General features: G+C 41.7%; 1 protein-coding gene across 1 annotated transcript in view; it reads right to left on the bottom strand.

Moving 5' to 3' along the window:
- The window catches only part of CDS1 (CDP-diacylglycerol synthase 1), an 82,715-nt gene that overhangs the window by 17,917 nt on the left and 41,847 nt on the right, over positions 1–22,951 (bottom strand). The window contains exons 5-7 of the mRNA XM_002717047.6: positions 20,990–21,129; positions 2,563–2,621; positions 126–208 (exon numbers count right to left, since the gene is read on the bottom strand). Of these exons, the coding sequence (XP_002717093.2) occupies positions 126–208; positions 2,563–2,621; positions 20,990–21,129 (282 nt within the window). The remainder of the gene's footprint in view (positions 1–125; positions 209–2,562; positions 2,622–20,989; positions 21,130–22,951) is intronic.

Below are 22,951 nucleotides of genomic sequence, written 5' to 3'. Positions count from 1 at the left end.
GAAGATATTGTGTAGAGGGACAACAGATAGTACATCTTAGAAGAAATCTGTGACAACGTCCAATGTTACAGAGTTTTACAAGTGCTATGACATAAATATTAAGGAGCATAATACTGTTCCCTTACCATATCATGCCTTCAAACAGATTTTGGATGACAAGATGTGACTGAGTAACGGTTATCAGTAAAGTGACATGAGTCCATGCGAACTGTTAATAGCCCAACAACACAAACATTAGTGAGAACAACTGGTCTGTGCAGCCAGGGAAGCAAATGCAATCATGAAACACAAATTCCTACCATGGCTTTTGGCCAAAATTGGTAAGATAAAGTCATACAAAATAAACGTCATTAGTAAATTATTTTCATTTTATTGCCTACTGGGAGCTTAAAAGAATGAAAACATTTAACAAGGTAAACCTTAATTTATACACAAATGGAATGCTAATAATACTAAGATGTACTAATTAGAAATGCATGTACAAATAAATCATAATCCTGAATTATTCAACTCAAATGATAATGAAAAATTTATGAGGTTGTTATGGAATTTAGAGAGGAAGATTTTACTCTGACTCTATTCTGAAGTTACAAAAAATGACAAAAAATGTTTCTTTTAGAGTTTCTTGTGATAACTTTTTACCATAAATTGTTCTAACTCAAGTGATTCAAACCAGCAGGTTTCAACTGCCCTTAAGCATCATCATTTCATACTTGAAAACTGATCTTCACAGATCTGTCCAATGACAGCACTCACTTTCAAAGCCCTCTGTGTTTTATCAATTCCATTTAACCTGAGAGATGGCTATTTTAGTAACTTCCAGCACAGTCACTGTGGGTAAAATACAAACAAAAAGGAAGCTATGTACTCTGTCTCATCATTTTGATTGGAACTTACGAAATAACTTTCCAAAATTCTTAAGATTTTGATGTATTCTTACTAAACCTGTTTCTTATTTCAGTAAACAGTATTTCACAGGAGTTGCTTTCTGTTATACTATTTTTATTGTTTAACAGATCCAATTCTCTTTTATGTGGGTTGCTTCAAAAGGCATAAGTGTGTTTTTTATTTTTTTCAATAGGCACTATTTATTCAGTTAGCCTTCCAAATCTGTGGATTCACAATCATGGATTCCACCAATCACAGATCAGAAATTGTTGAAAAACTACATGTGTGTTGAACATGTACAGACATCTCTCTTGTCATGATTCCCTAAACCATGGAGTATACTATCTACCTATCATTTACTCTGTATTAGGCACTACGAGTAACTGAGATGGCTTACGGTACAAGGACGCTGTGTAGAGGTAATATACAAACACTACCCCACTTTATGTGAGGGAACTGAGCATATGAGTAACTTGGTGACGTTGGGGGTCCTGGAACCAATCAATCCCTTGAGGACAGAAAGAGAGGACTGGGTTTTCATGGGAGACTATCATTTCTAATTTGTCTCAGCAGTTCTGAGAGATTTGCTAAGAATTTGATTCTTCACTCTCAGGTCCCCAGAAATGAGAACTGTGAGAAATACTATGATTTCTCAGCAAGGATACTCGACAGGATGGGTGTCTTAATGAGGAGCAAAGTATAAACAGGGAATATACTCCATATGCAGAACAAGCCTTAATGCATGAATTCAGTCTAAATACTCACACTACATCACATTTTAATAATTTAATGAGCTACATTTTAGGGAAATAAGTGCATCTTGTAAACTGATAAATTTCATTGAACATAGATGTTGATAATGCAGAACAAAATATGCCAAAGAGAATGATTAATCCCATGACTAACCCTAACTAGAGAGCGTGGCTCCCTCACCCTTGCACTGATAGCAGATAAACAAGGTTCCTCTCCATAGAACAATGCAGCAAATGCTTCCCAGACTTAGCAGCTGTCTAGAAGATGAGGAATACTCTGCAAATCTGTACACATTTTGGAAATCCAAACACTTATTTTAACTTTACAATCTTTGAAAATATCCAAGGGCCTGGCATTGTTACTCAGTGGGATAAAGCCCCGGTTAGCAGCGCCAGCATCCCATATGGGCGCTGGTTCCATTTATGATCCTGCTCCCTGCTAATGCATGCCTGGGAAAGCAGCAGAAGATGGTCCAAGGGATTGTGCCCCTGCACCCACGTGGGAGACCTGGATGAAGCTCCTGGCTCCTGGCTTCGTATTGGCCCAGCTCTGGCCATTGCAGCCATTTGGGGAGTGAACCAGCAGATGGAAGACTTCTCACTCTCTCTCTCTGTCTCTCCCTCTCTCTGTGTAACTCTGCCTTTCAAACAAATAATATTTGAAAAAAAAAAAAGGAAGAAATAAAGGAGAAAATATTCAAGAAAAGTTTTAAGGAAACTTTGGCAACAGTTAAAATTTTTGAAATCCTCAAAAATCATTCCATTAACATTTTGTGTATAATGTTCAGGCAAAATTGAAATATTCATCTCATCCAGACACAACATCAACTAGCAGATTAGTATCTACTCATTACAGGAGAAAAAAAAAGAGGGGGAGGTTTTTATTATATGTGGTGACTACAGAATAATGATTCATACACACCATGTAAAACTGCAGACGATAATGCTTCTTCACCAAGCTCAGCACAAACATGCAGAAACCTGTTCAGGAACAAAAAAACGTGTGCTTGTTGTGCAATTTGGTATCAAGTGTAATATTTCCTGAGCCCAAACAAGCCAGCTTTTTTATATCACATTCAGGAATAGTTTAGTCACTTACTCATGCTCTCTCTTTTGCTATCTTAGAGTAAGCAGTTTCTTGAGGGTAACAATCTTATAATCTCTGAAGTGCCCAGGATATTCCATAAGACAAATTCAACAAGCATCTCTGGCCTTAATTAAATGAATTAGTTCCTTGCTAATATGTGGACCAAGAGAACAAATCTGGAATCTTCAGCTGAATAAAATCCTTATATCATTCCATCAAGTGTACATACAGAATACTTTCTATCTCCATATAACATAAAAATATTTAATATAAAATAAATTATTACAGCAGCTAATGAATTGAACACTTATTAAATTCTAAGCTCTTGTATAAGCATTTTGCACACATGGACTCAAATCTAATCCTTCCATCATTCTTATGATACAGGTACTTATTATTATCTCCATTTTACAGATGAAGGAAAACACACAAAGGGCTTTATTAATTTACCAAAGATCACAGGGCTAGAAAGTAATGCTCCAATTCTAATGGCCCTCAAGAATCATGTGGTTCCACGAATGTGTATCAGGAAGATTCAGCCAAGAGTAACTTGAAATTTCTCAGATTAGTATAATAATCACAAAATATACTTTTAATAATTTCAACCATTGTAGACAGTATATGCTTATGTTTACATTCTATACAATTAAAATTTACTAAACAGAAAACCTACCCAATTATGTGAAGTCTAATAATTATACACTAAAATAATGGGAGGCAATATGAGGTACTTCTTGCCTATTACACTAGCGAATTTCTGAAGTTAGAAGTTTCTATTAAACAGACGTAGATACTGAATATGCATAAACCAAGTTTAATTTCAAGTGAACAGCCATGTATGCATTTCATTCTGCAACGTTTTTAGACAGTGAGCTTTCTGAGAAAGAAACAATGGTCACCTGGTCTCATCCATATAAAACAAATCCCTGTCTTTGAAGCCCTGGGTTATTCTTACCAAGGCATTCCTACCCCCCAGAGCAGGCAAGGGTACCCTTCCTCTTACCAGGGTAGAGGATCAAACAACAGGTATCTTTGGCTATTTTCTGATGATTCATTGATTATAAATGTCAACACATAAAGGAAGATGACCAAGAAATAGAATGCATGTAGACCCCAAATCTGTATTTGTCACCTATACAGTGACCTGACAACTGGACTGCAAAACACTAGCGAAGCATTTTCTGAGTGGTTACAAACTCAAAGCCATGATGCCATTTTCTTAAGAAAGAACTGGGGTAGGGGAGCACTAAAACATGGAATTCACAGTATTGCCACTGCTAGGTATATAAAAACTCTACCAAAAGTCGTTGCTTCCAAGGTTTTCCTCTACAGCAGGTTAGACTCATTTTGCAGTCCAAAGAATAATGTATTTCCATGCTGCTTCATGCCTCTGGTTAAAACTGAGTATAGCCTGGACTTGGGTCACAAGCTGATGGTGCAAAGGCAAGGCAGAGATGAGACAGATGCCACTGGCATGAGCTCTTCTGTCCAAACAGAGCCCTTCCTGACTATCCCAGCACAGCCATGGTGACTTCTCAACACTCTTAACCATGAACTATGCCCTCACAAGCTCTGCTCTGTGATACAGGAGTTTCTCTTCCTTGAAATGACACACACAATTCACCCATGAGCCCTTCTGCAAACAAAATTATCAGAAAAACTGTTCAATATTTTCTTAACAGGTCTTTCATCCAAGACTATCTTGGCAAAACTACAGATTCCGATTCCACTGAAGGGATACAATGATCTGACTCCCAGACACCTGTAGATAACACAGCATTTAGCACATAGGCTCTCTCTATCCCTCTCTCTCTCTCAGCATCTCAAATAAATAAAGATAATACAGTATTCTGACTTGGGGCGGGGGGGGGGGGGGCGCTACAAAGCTTTCCCAGCATATCTAAAGCTAAATATTATTTTTATGGAAAATACTCTGGAAAGAAACCTATAAGCTTACTTTTTATTCAGTGCCTCATGGCCAGGTGAATACTTTATGCTCAAACATGTAAAAATACATACATACTACCTTAAATTAATCTATGGAAAGGAGCATTTATATATCTGACCCATAGTTTTACTAAGTAGCAAAGACTGTTATATGGCTATATTTCCAATTAAAATCACAGGATTTGTTGCAAGATTACAAATACAAGGGGAGTTCAAAATGTTCAAGGAAAATGCATATTATGGTGAAAAAAAATATATGCATAAACTTAAAAATGTTTTTGCATAAGAATAAACTTGTCTTTTACTTTCATTTTCACCAAATTTTGAATTTTGAATTTCTGTTGTAAAAGTACTCATCAAAAAGGCTAGTTAGGGGCCAGTGCTATGGTGCAGCGGGTTAAAGCACCAGCCTGCAGTGCCAGCATCACATATGGGCACCGGTTCATGTCCAGATGCTCCACTTCCCATCCAGCACCTTGCTAATGTACCTGGGAAAGCAGAGGAGAATGGCCCAAGTCCCTGAGTCCCTACACCCATGTGGGAGACCTAGAAGAAGCTCCTTGCTCCTGGCTTCAGATTTGCTCAGCTCTGGCTGTTGTGGCCATTTGGGGAGTGAACCAGTGGATGGAAAACCTCTCTATCTGTCTCCCTCTCTCTATCTGTAACTCTACCTCTCTCTAACTCTTTCAAATAAATTTTAAAAATATCTTTAAATGGGCAGGCACCATGGCTCAATAGGCTAATCCTCTGCCTGCGGTGCCGGCACCCCGGGTTCTAGTCTAGGTTGGGGCACCGGATTCTGTCCCGGTTGCTCCTCTTTCAGTCCAGCTCTCTGCTGTTGCCCAGGAGTGCACTGGAGGATGGCCCAGGGCACCAGGAGAAGCACCTGGCTCCTGGCTTTGGATCAGCACAGTGCACCGGCCACAGCGCGCTGGCCACAGCGGCCATTGGAGGATGAACCAACAGAAAGGAAGACCTTTCTCTCTGTCTCTCTCACTGTCCATTCTACCTGTCCAAAAAAAAAAAAAAAAAAAAAAACTTTAAAAAGAGAAGAAAAAAAAAGGCTAACTAATATATAGTGCTTGTTGTATGATGGTGATCAACTATACTCTTCGGTTGCTATTCATCTACACAGCTCTGTGTATGCCTGGTATTGTCAATACAAAGATATCCTGTTTCCCAGTACCAAGCAGTTCCCCAGGAGGTTAGGGAGAGTAAAGAAAGGCAAAAAAAAAAAAAAAAAGGAAGAAAGAAAGAAAGAAAAGACAGTGAGAACATTAAGGAGGTTAGGAGAGATAAAGGGAAAAAATAAGACATTGAAAAGTACAAAAGATGGGATGAGGAAATTTCAGAAACATGGACAAACAATTTTAAAAAATTTAAGCATTTATGAAATCTAGACTAAGATATAAAAATGAATACAGGTACTGCCATTCAAGAGCTCACAGTCTAGTTGAAGAGGCAGAAAAGATAAAGTTGGTTAAAAAATTTACCATTGGTGATTAACCAACCGGATAAACATCGTAGTCCTTAATTCCAAACGCAGACATTGGGATGGGCGCAGGATGAAACACTACAGCTTACTGGCTCATCCACATTCTTTATTGGATTGCATTTTTTTATTACACTTTGCCTAAACAATCAAAATTCAAAATATTTCAAACATCGTCTTAAATAATGTAATACAGACATGTAATAACAGAAGCACACTGTACAACAGGTCTCTTTTTTGGATGCTAAACTACAACTCACTTATTTAAAACAAGTTTTAAGTGAATGTGCATTGTAGGCATCATCACACAAACCAGCTACTATATTAGAGGTCATTTTAAAAAGTTTTCTATTAATCAGAATAGTGAGTTTAAGGTATAGAACAACACCAGCAATATGAATAGATCCAATTGGTCTTTAATTCAAAAACTAAGTGTTTTGGATACAGTACATCATGAAGTTATTTGTGATATCTTTCTAAAAGTTTCATCGATAGCCCCTGACAGAAGAATTCAGGGAGGGGCAGGAGGTGCAGCACACAGGTTAAGCCACCACTTAGGACTCCCACATTCTATATTGGAATACTACTTCCTCTGCTCCTGCCCCAGCTCGATGGGAAGCAGTGGACAATGGCTTAAGTACTTGAGTTCCTGAAACCCACATTGGAGACTCAGATGAAGCTCCAAGCTCCTGGCTTCAGCACGGCCCAGTCCTGGCCGTTGTGGGCATTTGAGGAGCGAACCAGCAGATGGAAGATAGATTTCCCCCTCCCTAACCACCGTGTGTATGTGTGTGTGTGTATGTGTGTTGATGTTTATCACTTTAGCCTTTAAATAAGCTTTTGTGTAAAAAAAAAAAAAAAGAATGTTTAGGGAAAAATACCTTAATCATGTACTAATTTTAGTTACAGCTGAATTTTATGTCTTTCAATTCTCTTGAATTGCAAGTATTAGAAAGTTGTGGCATCTCCTTAAAGACTTTAAAGAAATCAAAATAGCTGTGTGCAAATGCAAGTAAAAAAATCACTTTAAACATAATATGCTGGGGCCAGCACTGTGGTGCAGCGGGTTAACACCCTGGCCTGAAGCACTGGCATCCATATGGGTGTCAGTTCAAGACCCAGTTGCTCCACTTCTGATCCAGCTCTCTGCTATGACCTGGGAAGGCAGTACAGGATGGCCCCAATCCTTGGGCCTCTGCACCCATGTGGGAGAGAGACCCAGAGGAGGTTCCTGGCTCCTGGCTTCGGTGCGGCTCCGGCCGTTGTGGACAACTGGGGAGTGAACCATCGGATGGAGGACCTCTCTGTCTCTCTCTCTCTCTCTTTCTCTGTGTAACTCTTTCAAATAAATAAATAAATCTTAAAAAAAAAAATATGCACCTCACCTTCCTCCCTTCCCTGTGGGCTTCAGTGCACGTCTGGATGCCACAGCAGCAAGAGTTTTGGGAAATGTCTCAAACTCAGGAGAGATAAGACCTGAAGTACGCTTCCATTTTTATACTCTCATTGAGATCTCTTTGACCCCTGAGCTTACAGAAATCTGCCTCATCTTCTGCACCACCACCTGGCCTGCTTACAAGCTAGGGGATGAAGAAGTCAGTCTAAGTGAGCTGTGGAAAGTGCCAGCCCCTCTACTCTGACTCCCTGTCTCAGAACTCTTGTCTCCTAACTGGCCTCTTGCCTCCATTTCCCTGCATGTGTTCCAATTCACATTAAATTCTTTTCTAGAGTTTCACAGGGTCCTTGGGTCTATTTAGTGAGCCACTAGGATCACTCTGTTATTGTATTTGACTACTGAGGCTTTTAATCTCAGTGGAGGAGAGTTTTTATAAGGAGACCATCGCTCCGATTATTGTAATTTTGCCCAGAGGTTTCTAGGCAAGAATGCAGGCCCAACAACTTCAGATGCTATTGAATATATATGGGTTAATCTAGATGAAGTCTTGGACTTGAGACACCTCCTGACCTGACCTGATCCTGACACCTCCTGATCCTTGAGGCTGGTTTGACTGATGCCCCACAATTAGACACCTCCAATATTGGCTTTTGGTTTTGGGGGCATAAGATTACTTACTTATTTCTTTATTTAAAGATTTATTTTTTTGAAAGGCAGAGTTACAGAGAGGCAGATGCATAGAGAGAGAGAGAGAGAGAGAGGTCTTCCATCTGCTGGTTCATTCCCCAAATGGCTGCAATGGCCAGAGCTGGGCCAATCCAAAACCAGGAGCCTGAAAGCCTCCTCTGCATCCCCGCTGGGGGTGCAGGCGCCAAGGCTTGGGCCTTCTTCTACTGCATTCCCAGGCCATAGCAGAGAGCTGGATTGGAAGTGGAGCAGCCAGGACTGAACTGGCGCCCATATGGGATGCCGGTGCTGCAGATGCAGCTTTTACCCACGACACCACAGCGCCCACCCTGGCATAAGGTTATTGTCTCTTTGCAGGGCCTCTAGTTTTTCTCTCTCTACCTTGCCTCTTTGCAGGCTCTTACAGGAGCCTCCTTGTAGGTCACCGCCCTTTATTCTATCACCTATCAGATTCTCCTTAGGAGTCTCTGGAAGGGTGCCCACCCATCTGCTCTGATGGATGCCCTCTCTCATTAAACCTAACATAATGGTGAACAATCTCCAGTGGAAAACTAGACTCAAATTCAATTAGAATCTCAAAGATACCTTTGGTAAATAACAATCTCATGCAGGAGAAGTTGGTTCAACTATACCTGGACATTGGGTGTAAAGAAATTTATCTTTTGAATCTAGGAAGAGCACTGCCTTTAAAAAAATCTTGCTTTGTAACTTGCCAAACTTGTTTTGCAATTTGGTTTAACAGGTTTCTGAAACAGCAATTGGTAATCAGTGCTTGTTACAGCCACCTAAGGAACTTTGCAATCTCTGGTTTAATGTCACTGATTTATAGCTAGAGTTTTATAAAAAGGAGTAGAATTCCATATAAATATAATTGTGACCTTAATTCAGATAGAGGTATGATATACTATCAGCATCTTCAGTCATCTAGGTGTTACTGCTAAAAGTAATCTGGGTAAAGGCAAATGAGAGAAATGTGTATAAATGTAAACTTTGGTACTCTTCGTACCTTATATTCTATGGAAAAACTATTTGGGTTTGCTAACATTTATGTATTCATAAATTGTCCATATGAAAATAGTTCAACACTGCTTGAAAGTAACTAAGGTTGAAATTCGATGTGTTATATCCTATTTAGAAAATGTTGTCTTAATTTGGAGATTTCTAAAGAGTTATTTAAAAATGTAAGTCAAAGAAAGCAATGAGGTTTTTGCTACGCATGTATGTTCATAAATATTTTGAAGTAGTCTTTAAAATCTGTTTAAAAACTGCAGCATCTCCTTTTAACAGTTTTTGGGCCGGCGCCGCGGCTCACTAGGCTAATCCTCCGCCTTGCGGCGCCGGCACACCGGGTTCTAGTTTCGGTCGGGGCACCAGATTCTGTCCTGGTTGCCCCTCTTCCAGTCCAGCTCTCTGCTGTGGCCAGGGAGTGCAGTGGAGGATGGCCCAAGTACTTGGGCCCTGCACCCCATGGGAGACCAGGATAAGTGCCTGGCTCCTGCCATCGGATCAGCGCAGTGCGCCGGCCACAGTGGCCATTGGAGGGTGAACCAACGGCAAGAGGAAGACCTTTCTCTCTGTCTCTCTCTCACTGTTACTCTGCCTGTCAAAAAAAAAAAAAAAGTTTTTGTTTAATCGGTGACTGTCAGTTTTCTAGCCAGCTCCAGTAAGCTATCTTATTTTCCCTAGTTCTAACTCTGTTAAAATTGTTTCAATTTATGGGATGATTCCATGCACTAACTCTTTTTTTTCTATTTATAGTTATTTTTACTTAATTTATGAGATTTCAAATTTATAGAGCAGTATGGGAAATATCATATTTGTGTGCCTACTATTCAAATTATTTTTTATTAAATAAATGTGAATTTACAAAGTGCAACTTTTACATTGTTGTGGCTTACCCCTGCCGCAGGCCTCCCATCTCCCACTCCCTCTCCCATCCCACTCTTCATCAGGTTTCATTTTCAATTATCTTTATATACAGAAGATCAACTTAGTATATACTAAGCAAAGATTTCAATAGACTTCACCCACACAACTGCACAAGATATAAAGTATGTTCGACTAGTAGTGTTATCGTTAACTCTCATAGTAAAACACATTAAGGACAGAGATCCTACATGGGGAGCGTGTGCACAGTGACTCCCGTTGTTGATTTAACAATTGGCACTCTTATTTATGACATCAGTAATCACCCGAGGCTCTTGCCCTGAGCGGTTGAGACTATGGAAGCCCCTTGAGTTCACCAACTCTGAACTTGTTTAGTCAAGGCCACATCACAGTGGAGGTTCCTTCCTCCCTTCAAAGAAAGGCGCTTCCTTCCTTGATGGCCCGTTCTTTCTCCATGCACTAACTTAAGATTTAAGATTTTATTTCTTATTTTTGGGATGACCAAAGAGACACAGATTTTGTGTTCTGTTGGCGTAATCTATTGTGTTCTCTTAACATCTCTGTTGATTGTTTAAAAACATTTTTTAATTAAAATTTACGATTGTTTTTTGAATATATACTCATTCTAAAGTATTTAAGTAAAGACTTTGTATCAGTGAACAAATCTGGTCTATATTATGTCATGATGTTAAGAGATCCTGTTTCTACCAGATATTTTAAGCTTTCTTGGCAGTTCTGACAGGCGTTCAAAAAAGCAAAGTTCCAAATTCTTTGGACTTTGATATTTCCAGATGGGCCCCTGGAAATATCAAAGGATATATGTTTCTCATCTTGTAGAAACACCAACTAATAAGGCTACTTGGATTATGTTAGATACTGTCAAGATGTGAAGTGGTGCTAAACTGTAAGTTGTGATAATGTAAAATGCTACTGATACAAATGTCCAAAAGTTAAAAAGTCTAATGATCTTTGTTATCAGACATGGTGGTTATCTTAATGAGAAAGGCCCAGAGGCCTAAAAGGGATGTTTTATAAAATCCTGCAGGTGCTTTCAAAAATATTGTATGGAGTAAGCAAATGCCTCTTCTTGTTCGTTAATGAGTTTACAACTTTAAACTTGGCTATTTAAAGTCTTTTGTTATCTACAGTTTTGTATTCTTCAAACACTAAAAATCAGATTTACTGCTCATGAAATTAAAACACTGTTTGTTCTGTGTTTAAATATGTCCTTTTAGGTTCCAAAGGACTTCTTTTTCCCCTGACCTCTAGTGTATTCAATACTTTGGCACAGTTCTGTGAGCAGATAAAGCCAATAATGTACTACAAGTTCCAACTTAGAAAAAGTATGGTTAATTCGGATTACTAATAGCAGGAAGTAATTCTAATCAATTGATGGTAATTAAAAAAACAGATTTTAAGAAACTATTACTGAAATTGCTTCATTGTTCTATCTTACATGTTTTACGTGTGTACATATTGTTTGTCCACACGGGAAAATTTATTTATTGTTTTAAATGGCTTTTAGATAAAATATTGTTCATAAATTTAAACTGCTAAATTAATTAAAGATACATTTTTGGTGTATGTGACCTAAGTCTGTATCAGATATTTTAAATTTGTTGGTATAAAGAAACTAAACTGTTTATTAAGTCATTGACATGTCTGTACTTGGGTTTGCTGGTCAAACAAGTTACACTTGTGTTAGATATGTAAGGGATGTTTCCAAATACGTGTACTCTTGCCTTGAAATTTATAGAAGCATTGCACCTTCTGGTAAATGTTTTCATAAGCTGGACGGCGCCACGGCTCACTAGGCTAATCCTCTGCCTAGCGGCGCCAGCACACCTGGTTCTAGTCCTGGTTGGAGCGCCGGATTCTGTCCCGGTTGCCCCTCTTCCAGGCCAGCTCTCTGCTGTGGTCAGGGAGTGCAGTGGAGGATGGCCCAAGTGCTTGGGCCCTGCACCCCATGGAAGAACAGGAGAAGCACCTGGCTCCTAGCTTTGGATCAGCACAGTGCTTGGGCCCTGCACCCCATGGGAGACCAGGAGAAGTACCTGGCTCCTGCCATCGGATCAGCGCGGTACGCTGGCTGCAGCGCGCCAGCCGTGGCGGCCATTGGAGGGTGAACCAACGGCAAAGGAAGACTTTTCTCTCTGTCTCTCTCTCTCACTGTCCACTCTGCCTGTCCAAAAAAAAAAAAAAAAAGAATGTTTTCATAACTTGCTACTTAACAGTCAAAATTGTTTGCTAAGCTTTCACTTGCTATTAAGTTATTAACAGTAAGGGATCTGGAAAGCCAGGCTTGTTCTCCCATTTCTCTATTCTCGTCAAGAAGGGATACTGACTCTATACTGAAGGACTCTCCAGGATGTACAGTTTGATACAACCTTATAAAGGTATGGCTAACATTTTTCTGTAGTAAGAGCATAGCCAAAATGAGAGCTTAAATTATTATTTCACAGCTATATTTACTTTGCCATGGTCATAGTAAACAAGTAAAATCTCCCTTTCAGATCAAACAAAGGGAGAGAAAGTTTTACTAATGACTTCGAATTTTACAGAGAAGGTGGCCATCATGTCTGATGTTAAAGCAAGGACATAGCTTCCCTAGGGGCACTGTCTACCTCACAGAAAAACCACTATCAGAACATGCCCGTGACTATAGATTTCTAGTTAGGCCACCAAAGATCAGAGATGGAACTGAGCACCCTTTGACTTGCATGCTCTTAAAGGTTTCCTCTGGTCTGCTTTAACAGAAACCAGGAGGAAGAGGAAGCTAGGCAGCAGAAGCAATGTAAAGATAGGTGGCAGGCCAATCAATGGCTGTTTTACACAGTGATCTGCCATCGAGGAGACCCACAGGCCAGGGCTTCGGCAGAAGTCAGCTTATGAAGATCCTCAGCAGCTCTGCCAGCCAAGAGTTGGGAAACAGAACTGCCCTGGAGTCGGAGGACTCCCAGGTCAGAGCTGCAGACTTTGCTGACACTAAGCTGAAGAACGCCTCACACTCAGCCCAGCTTCCAAAAGCAACCACTGCTGTTGAAGGGAGGACCAAGTAACTTTAGTTGCCACCTGCCTTCTCCTGGCCAGCTCTCCTCCCAGGACAGCCAGGTAATGGAAGTCAACAGGGGCCTTCCCTAGGAGGCTCACACCTCCTTTATGTCTATTCCAGTGCCCTATGTGAAGAGATACGTCTGGACCTCTTATATACCTGGCCAGACCTTAAAGCCTACCTCATTAACAAGCCCCTTCTGTCAGTTTCTATTTACCTCTCAATGGGAAAACTTGCTCATGGTTTAGACAGCACCTTTCTTAGGTCCTCTAACAATGATTCTGTCCTTTGTTTTAGACCCAGTGGGTTTAATTTCCCTGCTGTATTTGTTTTCTCCAGACTTGAAACAGTGAAATTCTAGATAGCCATGGCCATGAAACCTCAGATGGAAGCAGTTTCTGCAAGCTGGCACTGCCGTCCCCCCTCGAGAAACCACCTCCTGCTGGCACCCTGTCTTGACTCCCATTCCCAACCATGCCCCCCCTTTTCAGCATGAAACAGCCAAAGTGATCATCACCCAGCTCCCTAACAGAAGTTAGGGTCCATTCTTCTGGGGGGTGAGGAATGTGAGGAATCAGATGGGCTAATGGGCAGTCAGTGGATACTGGGGTGCACTGTGTGTGCTTTCCTCCAAGGGTTGTCTTACAGCAAGGTCAAAAGTGCCTGCCTGCACACTCCTTGGGAGCCTCCAATCTTACCACAGAATACTAAGGGAGTGGCAACTCCACACTTCTGAGCTCTCAGTTTACTGTAAAACAAAGGAGGTAGCCCACCCTTATGATGGTTCTTCCATTTTACCATGAGCAAGCCAGACAGGGTAAAAGATTGCAAATCAGTTCTTTTGATGAGTTTTGTCCCCGCCTTGTAACTGAATGTCAGTATGATTGTCAAGTTTTTTTTCCTCCAAAATTGTGCTTTAAATCTCCACTACCACCAGCTTCTTCAGGTATTTGCCTCTCTTGGAAGCCCTCTCCATGCCGCTCTGGCTGGAGGTCTTTGACTCTAATAATCTTGCTTTTAAATTTCAAAATAAATAAATAAAATGCATATGGCTCTGGTTGGACAGAGATGCCTAAAACAACGTCAAGATAAAAAAAAACCTTATTTGTGCATTATTGCTGAACATGCAATCACATAGCTGATGAACACTTTTTTTTTATATATATCTCGCCTCTGGAGGAAATGGTTACCAAATTATTTTCAGTGTCACTGATTTTTTTTCTTTGCTGCCAATCAAATTAATTCTATAACCAAATTATCTAAATGTCAGAATGACTTCCAGATCCTAATCAGTGATCCACTGTTTGTGATATTAAACAAGTCATTTAATTTCATAGACCACAATGAGACATGAAGAAAATACTCACATCTCATTTCAATAACATTCAATGTCAATGAAATAGTTTAGGCTGACCCTGCTTTTTAAATCTGCTAAGATCTATGTATCAAAGTTATTTGACCACTGCAGTAGAATTAGAATTTTAGCAATGTCCTTGGAATATTACCTAACAAAACTTCCAAAGATTTCCACAGCATAAGTTGAGAGAACAGTACAAATGACATCAGCATAGCACACCTTGTATTTCTTCACTCCTGTTTTCAAAGTCTAGTTCCATTTGCTAGACTGAATGAATGCTGCCACCCATTTCAGGAGTCAATTAGAAGGCCTCCAGACTTAGCCAACAAAACAGTGAGGCTAAGAAACTAGTCTCATAGGCCGGCGCCGTGGCTCACTAGGCTAATCCTCTGCCTAGCGGCGCCGGCACACCGGGTTCTAGTCCCGGTCGGGGCTCCAGATTCTGTCCCGGTTGCCCCTCTTCCAGGCCAGCTCTCTGCTGTGGCCAGGGAGTGCAGTGGAGGATGGCCCAAGTGCTTGGGCCCTGCACCCCATGGGAGACCAGGATAAGTACCTGGCTCCTGCCATCGGATCAGCGCGGTGCACCGGCCGCGGCGGCCATTGGAGGGTGAACCAACGGCAAAGGAAGACCTTTCTCTCTGTCTCTCTCTCTCACTGTCCACTCTGCCTGTCAAAAAAAAAAAAAAAAAAAAAAAAAAAAAAAAAGAAAGAAAGAAACTAGTCTCAGAAGCCTGTGTATGGATGTGCACATTTGCAACCTCTTGATCATTCACCCAACAAATATGTATTGGGAACCTAAATGCCAGAGCTTGTGCTAGGTTCTGGGAATTAAACAAATGAGAGAAACAGACATTTGGTGCTTATGGTCCAACAGGAACATATTTAGGTCACACTTAAAATAGTAATAGATACAGAATTCTCTATGAGTTTGTATTGGAAGCTTTATGACTTTACAAGGAGCTCTGAGCTTTCTTCAAGGTTTATCTATTTATTTAAGTCTTATTTATTTATTTGACAGGTAGAGATACAGAAAGAGAGAGAGAGAGAGAGAGTCTTCTATCTACTGGTTCACTCCTCAAGTGGCCACAGTGGCTGGAGCTGGGCTGATCTTGGCTGATCTGAAGCTAGGAGTCAGGAACTTCTTCTGGGGCTCCCATACGGGTACAGGAGCCCAAGCACTTGGGCCATCTTCTAATGCTTTCCCAGGCCACAGCAGAAAGCTGGATTGGATGAGAAGTAGCCAGGACAGGAACTGGTGTCCACAGGGGATGCTGGCACCATAAGTGGAGGCTTAGCCTACTACACCACAGCACTGGCACTCAAAGTTGCATCTTAAAGCATGTTTCTAGGGATGTAATAATGGTCAATTTCCTAGTGTGATAATACACAGTTTTGAAAAATATGTTACTATAGTGGAAATTGGGCAAAGTGTAGAAGGGCTCTAGTACTCTAAAAACTGCAGGTGAATATACAATTATCTCAATTTTAAAAGTACATTTTAAGGCAACAATTTGGGATACCAAAACAACTTTTTATAGCACATCACAGAACAAGAGTTGGGTTCTTAGACCAGCCCACACTATCTCTCTACTTTTTAATTTATAACTCACTCAATATTACAAACAACCTTAAGGGTTCAGGTCCTCACTGTATCTAGTGTGAATTCCAACAGCAGCTTCCTATCTAGTTCCCCCGCTAATGTCTCCCAACTCACATTTATACTATTTACAAACATGGTGAGATCATCTCCTTAGCTTAAAATTCCCCAGTGATTTCTCAGGGATAAAGGGCAAACCTTTCCCATGAAAAAGCTTCTTCCTACCTTCCCTAGCTTCAATGTCTTCCAGAGCCCAGATCCTGCCACCCTCTTTCCCTTCTGCGTCTCGCACAGTTGGCTGAGCCCTCTGCTGGGAGTACCCTGTGCCACAATCCAACTGGCAAGCACATGTCTATTCTTTACTTTTCCTGACACCTGTCATCTCTTCTCAAAGGCCTTCCCACCCCCAAAAAGAGCAAGGCCTTTCTTGCCTGTCCTGGTTCAGGTTTCAGCAATGAATAGGGGACTTGTGTCTCACTAGCTTCCAGACACTGGAAGGCACACCCTCAGTTTTGTTTCCCTTCATATTCTCAACACTCTGACACTCAGTTCTTAACAACTGGAAAGCACTCAAATGTTTATTGAAAGAATAACTCTGATGACTTTGAATGAGCTTCTGTGACTCCATGAGCCTAAAGCAGCAGGTGGTAAAAAATGAATATGGTAGAAGTCAGTATATTGTTAGAAAAAAGAAAAAAAATGTGGATTTTTATGTATAAAAGTACAGCTCAAAAGTTTAATGCATGAAGCAAGCAATAACTATTAGGGAGCTGAAGCTATCAGGTAGAAAATGTATAAGCAAAAGAACAAAATAAATTATCTGTTCCCACTCAGTGGAGGACAATTCCCGGGCTTCAGTCACAGCAAACCCTAAGGAAATAGGAGCCACCTTGTATGCTGCCATTGCCTCCCATCAAATATTGCTACCCAGAAATATAGATATAACTGAAGATACAAACTAGACAGATTCACATGTATTGATATAAAATCATGACATACAAGTCATATGAAGTGGAAAAATGGGTATAGAATAGTCTGCTCTTATTTATATTTTAAAAAATCAAAAGAAGGATATACTAGCCAGGTTTTCATCCTCATAACAAAGTACCTGAGGCAGCCTAACTTTACAAACGGTTTATAGAGGTTCACAGTCTAAGACTGAGTGCCCCAGCCTCTGGAAACACCTTCCTGCTGGGGTGTCCTAGGTAATGCAGAACATCACAGGGCAACAGGGAGGGTGTATGTGCCTACATGGTCTGTTATAAACCCAGGAGCCTTCAGTCATGGCAGCTCCACCCTAGCAACCCAATGCAATCCAATCACCTCCCAAAGAGCCCACCTTCACACACCCTGATTGGATTAAGTCTCCACCTTGAGAATCAACCACTTCACAAACGGGCCTTTGGAGGCCATTCAACATCCAAAGTACTACTGCAGCCACCCGAGGGACTATACACCTGAATATTCCGAACGTTTCTGGAATAATAGTGTTAGGTCCCTGGAGACAGCAAGGAAGGCACTGAGGCTCGAAGATGTCATCGACTACCTCTCTTTCGATGGAATTTTTACTATGGGTGTATGTCTTGTTTTCATTTTTTAAAAGTTTAGAGCTTTGTAAACACTTGGCTCTTTGTTTGGAACCCAGGTACTGCACATTGAGACACCGAACCACAGGAAGAGGCCACAGGCAGGAGCTCAAGTCAATGGCCAGCACCAGAGCTTAGAGTGCCAGCCTCTGTGCTGGTCGGTTAGAACCGCCCAGGTAGGCCCAGCCACCCCACAGCCCCACAGCTGAGAGAGAAAGCAATAAAGCCTCTCAAGCCAGGAGGACAAGAAAAGCCCGGTCAAGGGGTTCCATTTCCATCGCACACGTTTATTTCTACTCCATCCTGATGTCTCACCCACTAGAATGACATTAAAAAGGAATTAAGGTTAAAAACCCACACGAACAAAGAGAACTGAAGAAATGTCAAGAGAAGAATATCAAGAAATTTTGGAAGCTAGCAAACAGATGCACAATTTTTAGCAGCACTGAGAAATCCTTAAAAGGTATTTTCCAGAGAAACTAAGGAGAAAAGATTCAGAGGGAGGCAATCTGAGGCCCAGGCTTCTAAACGGGACCACGGAGTCCAATGGGGCAAGCCTCCACCGAAGCAATCCGTTGTGAGATCAGAAATGCATGGATATAATGTGTTTACCGTTCTCATTCATTTCACAGGAATTTGTAGGAGGTTATGTTTCAGCAAAGTGAGGGTGTTAACCAAGAAACTGGATGGTGCGAGGTAGACGTAGGAGCCCAGACCCAAGCCGCCATTCACACAGGCACAGCAAGCACAGGTCTCCAGTACAAGAGAGAACCGACAGGCAACCCTCTGAGAAACTACCCAGAGACGTGGGACAGATTAGAGGGGAAAATGAGGGAGTTCTGCGCTGCAGCTTACCAACGTGGAAAAGAGAAGGCGAGGCAGTGACTCATGGGGCAGGGGGAAGGGGGGGGGAGCAGTTGGAAACAAATGGCAATGTAATCTCAGATACAACTCAGCTCCTAGGAAATGAGATTTCAGGGACCATTTAATAAACAATGGCCACAAAAATACCTGAGTAAGGAGAGGGAGAAAGGTTTCAACCAGAGGTCAACAGAGAACGTCTAGAATAAGTTAAGAAGTAGGCCTGCTACTCGGATTTTTTATGTGAAAGTAGTGGGACACAGGGTTGCCATTTGCATTCTGAGTCTCTTGAACCTATCAGAATCCTGCCTGCTCTGATCCCGATCCAGCTCCCTGCTCACACCCCTGGGAAGTGGCAGAAGATGGCTCAAGTACTTGGGTCCCTGATGCCCACCTGAGAGACCCAGATGGAATTCCTGGCTCCTGGCTTCAGCCTGGCTCAGCCCTGGCTCTTGCAGTCATGTGGGGAGTGAGCCAGCAGATGGAAGATATCTCTCTCTGCTTCTCCGTGTGTGTGTGTGTGTGTGTGTGTGTCCCTCTCTCTAACTCTACTTTTCAAATAAATAAATAATTGTTTAAGAACAAGAGGAAGAAAGAAAACTGAAGAAGCATGAATGTAAAAAGAGGAAAAATCCTTCAGCAAATGTGGCCACTCCTCCTTAAAACAAAAACAAAACAAAGCCAACCCTTTGATCCCTGAAGATCTGCACCACTTCAGACCCTGCTTCACTCTCCGGCTTCCTGGATCAGGGACCTAGGAATTGCAGGGGCTTATTGAGGTTGATGCCGCTGAGAGCCACACCACAAGCCCTGAAGAGAACGCCGCCTTCCCACGCAGCGGCCTCGCTTCCCCACACACACTGCACACTCTGGCCTGATGAGACGGCAACGAGCACCCGCCTGACATTCAGTCTTCAAAACTGGCCTACCAGGGGGAGAATTTATTTACTGAGAAACTATTTTAGGGGCTAAAATAACTACGAACAGCAAAAGTGATGACTCACAGATTTCATTTCCTTCTTTAAGAGAGATTATAGGAATCACAACAACAAACACTGAAATAGGGTCGGGTAATACTCCTAGAAAAACAAAATGATTACATTTCCCAATGTTTATTCAGCTAATAAGTGGCAGAGCCAGATTCACACCAGCAAATCTGGCTTTCAAAAGTTATTCCAGGGGCCAGCATTGTGGCATAGTTGGTAAAACTGCCACCTGTGATGCTGGCATCCTATATGGGCACTGGTTGGTGTCCCAGCTGCTACTTTTCTGATCTAGCTCCCTACTAACGTGCCTGAGAAAGCAGTGGAAGATGCCCAAGTGTTTGGACCCCTGCACCCTGCAGGAGACCCATATAATGCTCCCGGCTCCTGGCTTTGGTCTTCCTAGCCCTGCCCAGACCTGGTGGCTTCAGTCACTTGGGGCGTGAACCAGCAGATGAAAAATTTCTCCCTCTCTCTCTCTCTAACTTAAATAAATATATATGCATATTTTAAAGTTATTCTGGGCCAGCGTCATGGCTCACTTGGCTAATCTTTGACCTGCAGTGCCGGCACCCCAGGTTCTAGTACCGGTTGGGGCGCCGGGTCCTAGTCCCGGTTGCTCCTCTTCTAGTCCAGCTCTCTGCTGTGGCCCGGGAGGGCAGCAGAGGATGGCCCAAGTGCTTGGTTCCCTGCACCTGCATGGGAGACCAGGAGGAAGCACCCAGTTCCTGGCTTCGGATTGATGCAGCGCCAGCCGTGGCAGCCATTAGGGGAGTGAACCAATGGAAGCAAGACCTCTCTGTCTCTCACTGTCTATAACTCTCTCTATCTCTCTCTCTCTCACGGTCGAACTCTGCCTGGCAAAAAATAAAAATAAATAAATAAATAAATAGAATAAAAAAAAAGTTATTCAGAACTGAAACCAGTTATTCTAATTTTGCTAAAACATATGATTTTTAATTTAAAATTGTAAAAATATGTGGCACAGTATAGTATAAACAAAGTTGCTATATATAATAAAACCATATCAGGATAACAAATTATCCTGATTAATTCCACATGAAAGCTCTATTTCCTAGGCACAAATAAAGCAATGCATGTGTGTGAAAGTCTCTTTGTAAATTACATGGGGTTAATAATCACCATACATTTAAAAATGTCTTTATTACAAATAGTGAAGAAAATTTTTAAATACATAGGGTGGTTATTAATCAAGTACTTTTTAAATCTATCACTAGGGAATAATTACTGTTTAAGATCATGATGTAAGAAATAGCTTCATCTAAGAGAAACAATGAAAGAGAGAGGCTGGAATAAAATGAAACAAACAAATGATGCCATGAATTTAAACACCATAAGTGAAAATCAGCATGGAAAATATGCTGGCTGCAGATCCACACAGCGTGTCTTCTCTTACCTGCCAGGTAGAGGGCAAATGATATAAATCTGTGGTAGCGAATGAGGAACTGCAGCTGCTCTTCTCTTTGAACAAATGTAGCAAAATAATCTGCTACTGTCTCTCCATAGAAAAAGTAGTTTACACACAGCAGGAAGTACCTAGAATTTAAAAACAACTAGCATTTTTATACTAGAATCTTTTTCCTTCAAATTCAAGAGTGACTCTGCAACCAAAATCTAATTAAGAAGACCAATTCAAGATTTATTTCATTAAAACACTATTTCCTTGTTTAAAACTTAATTTCAAACTTAACAGTCAACAACAATCTACTGAATATAATTTATGCCTTTAATTAGCCCAAAATCTAAGGGATGAGACAAAAACAATGTAGAAAATATTATATACACACAAATATTTCTGTCATGTGGAGATATATACACACACCACTATGTATGTACATACATACACACACACGGTATTAAACTCATAATGGAAATTAATTTCCAACTGTTCACAGCTCTAATCCTAGCCCTCATCCCCAGCTGCCCTTAGAAGAGCAGGAGGAAGCGGCAGCTGGAACCTGCCCTGCACATGCTGGCCTCTCTCCCCCCTCGTCCCAGTGCTCTGGGTAGGTTCCAGTTGAGCAGTAATTCTTGTGAGGCAGGTGCGGGATGAGACTTGGATGCAGGTGCAGCTTCCAGGAGAAATCTGGAAGGACTGCATGAATCACCCCAGGAGAGGTGAGGCCTGGAGACCTTGCTGATGGGAGTCTGAGTAAGCCAGGAAAAGCGCTGAATAACGTCCTGTAGAGTCCTTCCAGCCCTCGACCTTGGAAGGCAGAGTCCCCAGGGAGCCAGGAGAGCAGTGGCAGAGGAATGGGGTACCTTCCCCTCCCATTATCACACACTCCCTGGATGGGATCGCACCCTGTTCCCAAAGTGAAAGGCAAGTCTTTTCACTTCCATCAACTACTCTGCGACTCTTCTGCTTTCCAACAATGGAACTGTTGCTGACTCCTCTGTAAAGCCCACTAACAAATAACTTCTGCTTAGGAGGCAGGAACATCGGCCAAGCCGTAGCATGGGCCACATCTGGGACCAGCCAGATGCTGTTTCCCCAACCTGGAGGGCACTCCTCTCCCTCATCTCTTGTGTGATGCCTTCCACAAGCACCAGAGCCCATGGTGATGTAACTGCTCTATTCCTACACGTAGAATCTGCCTTGCATGGCTCAAAATTCAGTTCTCCAACTACTTTATCTACTTTTGCTACTCACGCAGAAACCTGCTACTAGGGAAAATCAGCTAACACCAAAATTACGAAACTACTTTCTTATTCTTCTAGATCCCAAAGGTGACACATCTGTTTTGTTGTTGTTATTGTTTTGTTTTGTTTTGTTTGTTTTTGTTTGTTTGTTTGTTGACAGGCAGAGTGGAGAGAGAGAGAGAGAGAGAAAGGTCTTCCTTTTTCCATTGGTTCACCCCTGAATGGCCGCTGCGGCTGGCGCACTGCGGCCGGCACATCGCACTGATCTGAAGCCAGGAACCAGGTGCTTCTCCTGGTCTCCCATGCGGGTGCAGGGCCCAAGTACCTCCACTGCACTCCCGGGCCACAGCAGAGAGCTGGCCTGGAAGAGGGGCAACCGGGACAGAATCCAGCGCCCCAACCCGGTGTGCCAACACTGCAGGCGGAGGATTGGCCTATTGAGCCGCGGCGCCGGCCTGATACATCTGTTTTAATAAGGCACTGAGTCCTTGTTTGATATGCTAAACAGCCACAGAAAAAGGTGCAGCCATATAGGCTCAACATAAAGTATTATATTATTGTATTGTCTTGGTTATATAGTAGTTCATATTATGAATCACATTTGAAAAGATTTTTTAAATTTTAAAATTTATATAAAGTGAACAAATTTCATGTATTTCATATATATATTTTTAAGAGCATAATGATACTTAAAGCTTTTGAAACATAAAATTTT

Source organism: Oryctolagus cuniculus, chromosome 8 (assembly GCF_051225735.1).
Source record: "Oryctolagus cuniculus isolate XC-2025 breed Fujian yellow rabbit chromosome 8, ASM5122573v1, whole genome shotgun sequence".
Taxonomy (NCBI): domain Eukaryota; kingdom Metazoa; phylum Chordata; class Mammalia; order Lagomorpha; family Leporidae; genus Oryctolagus; species Oryctolagus cuniculus.
Note: the sequence above shows the minus strand (reverse complement) of the source record. Positions and strands in the feature narration are given on the sequence as shown.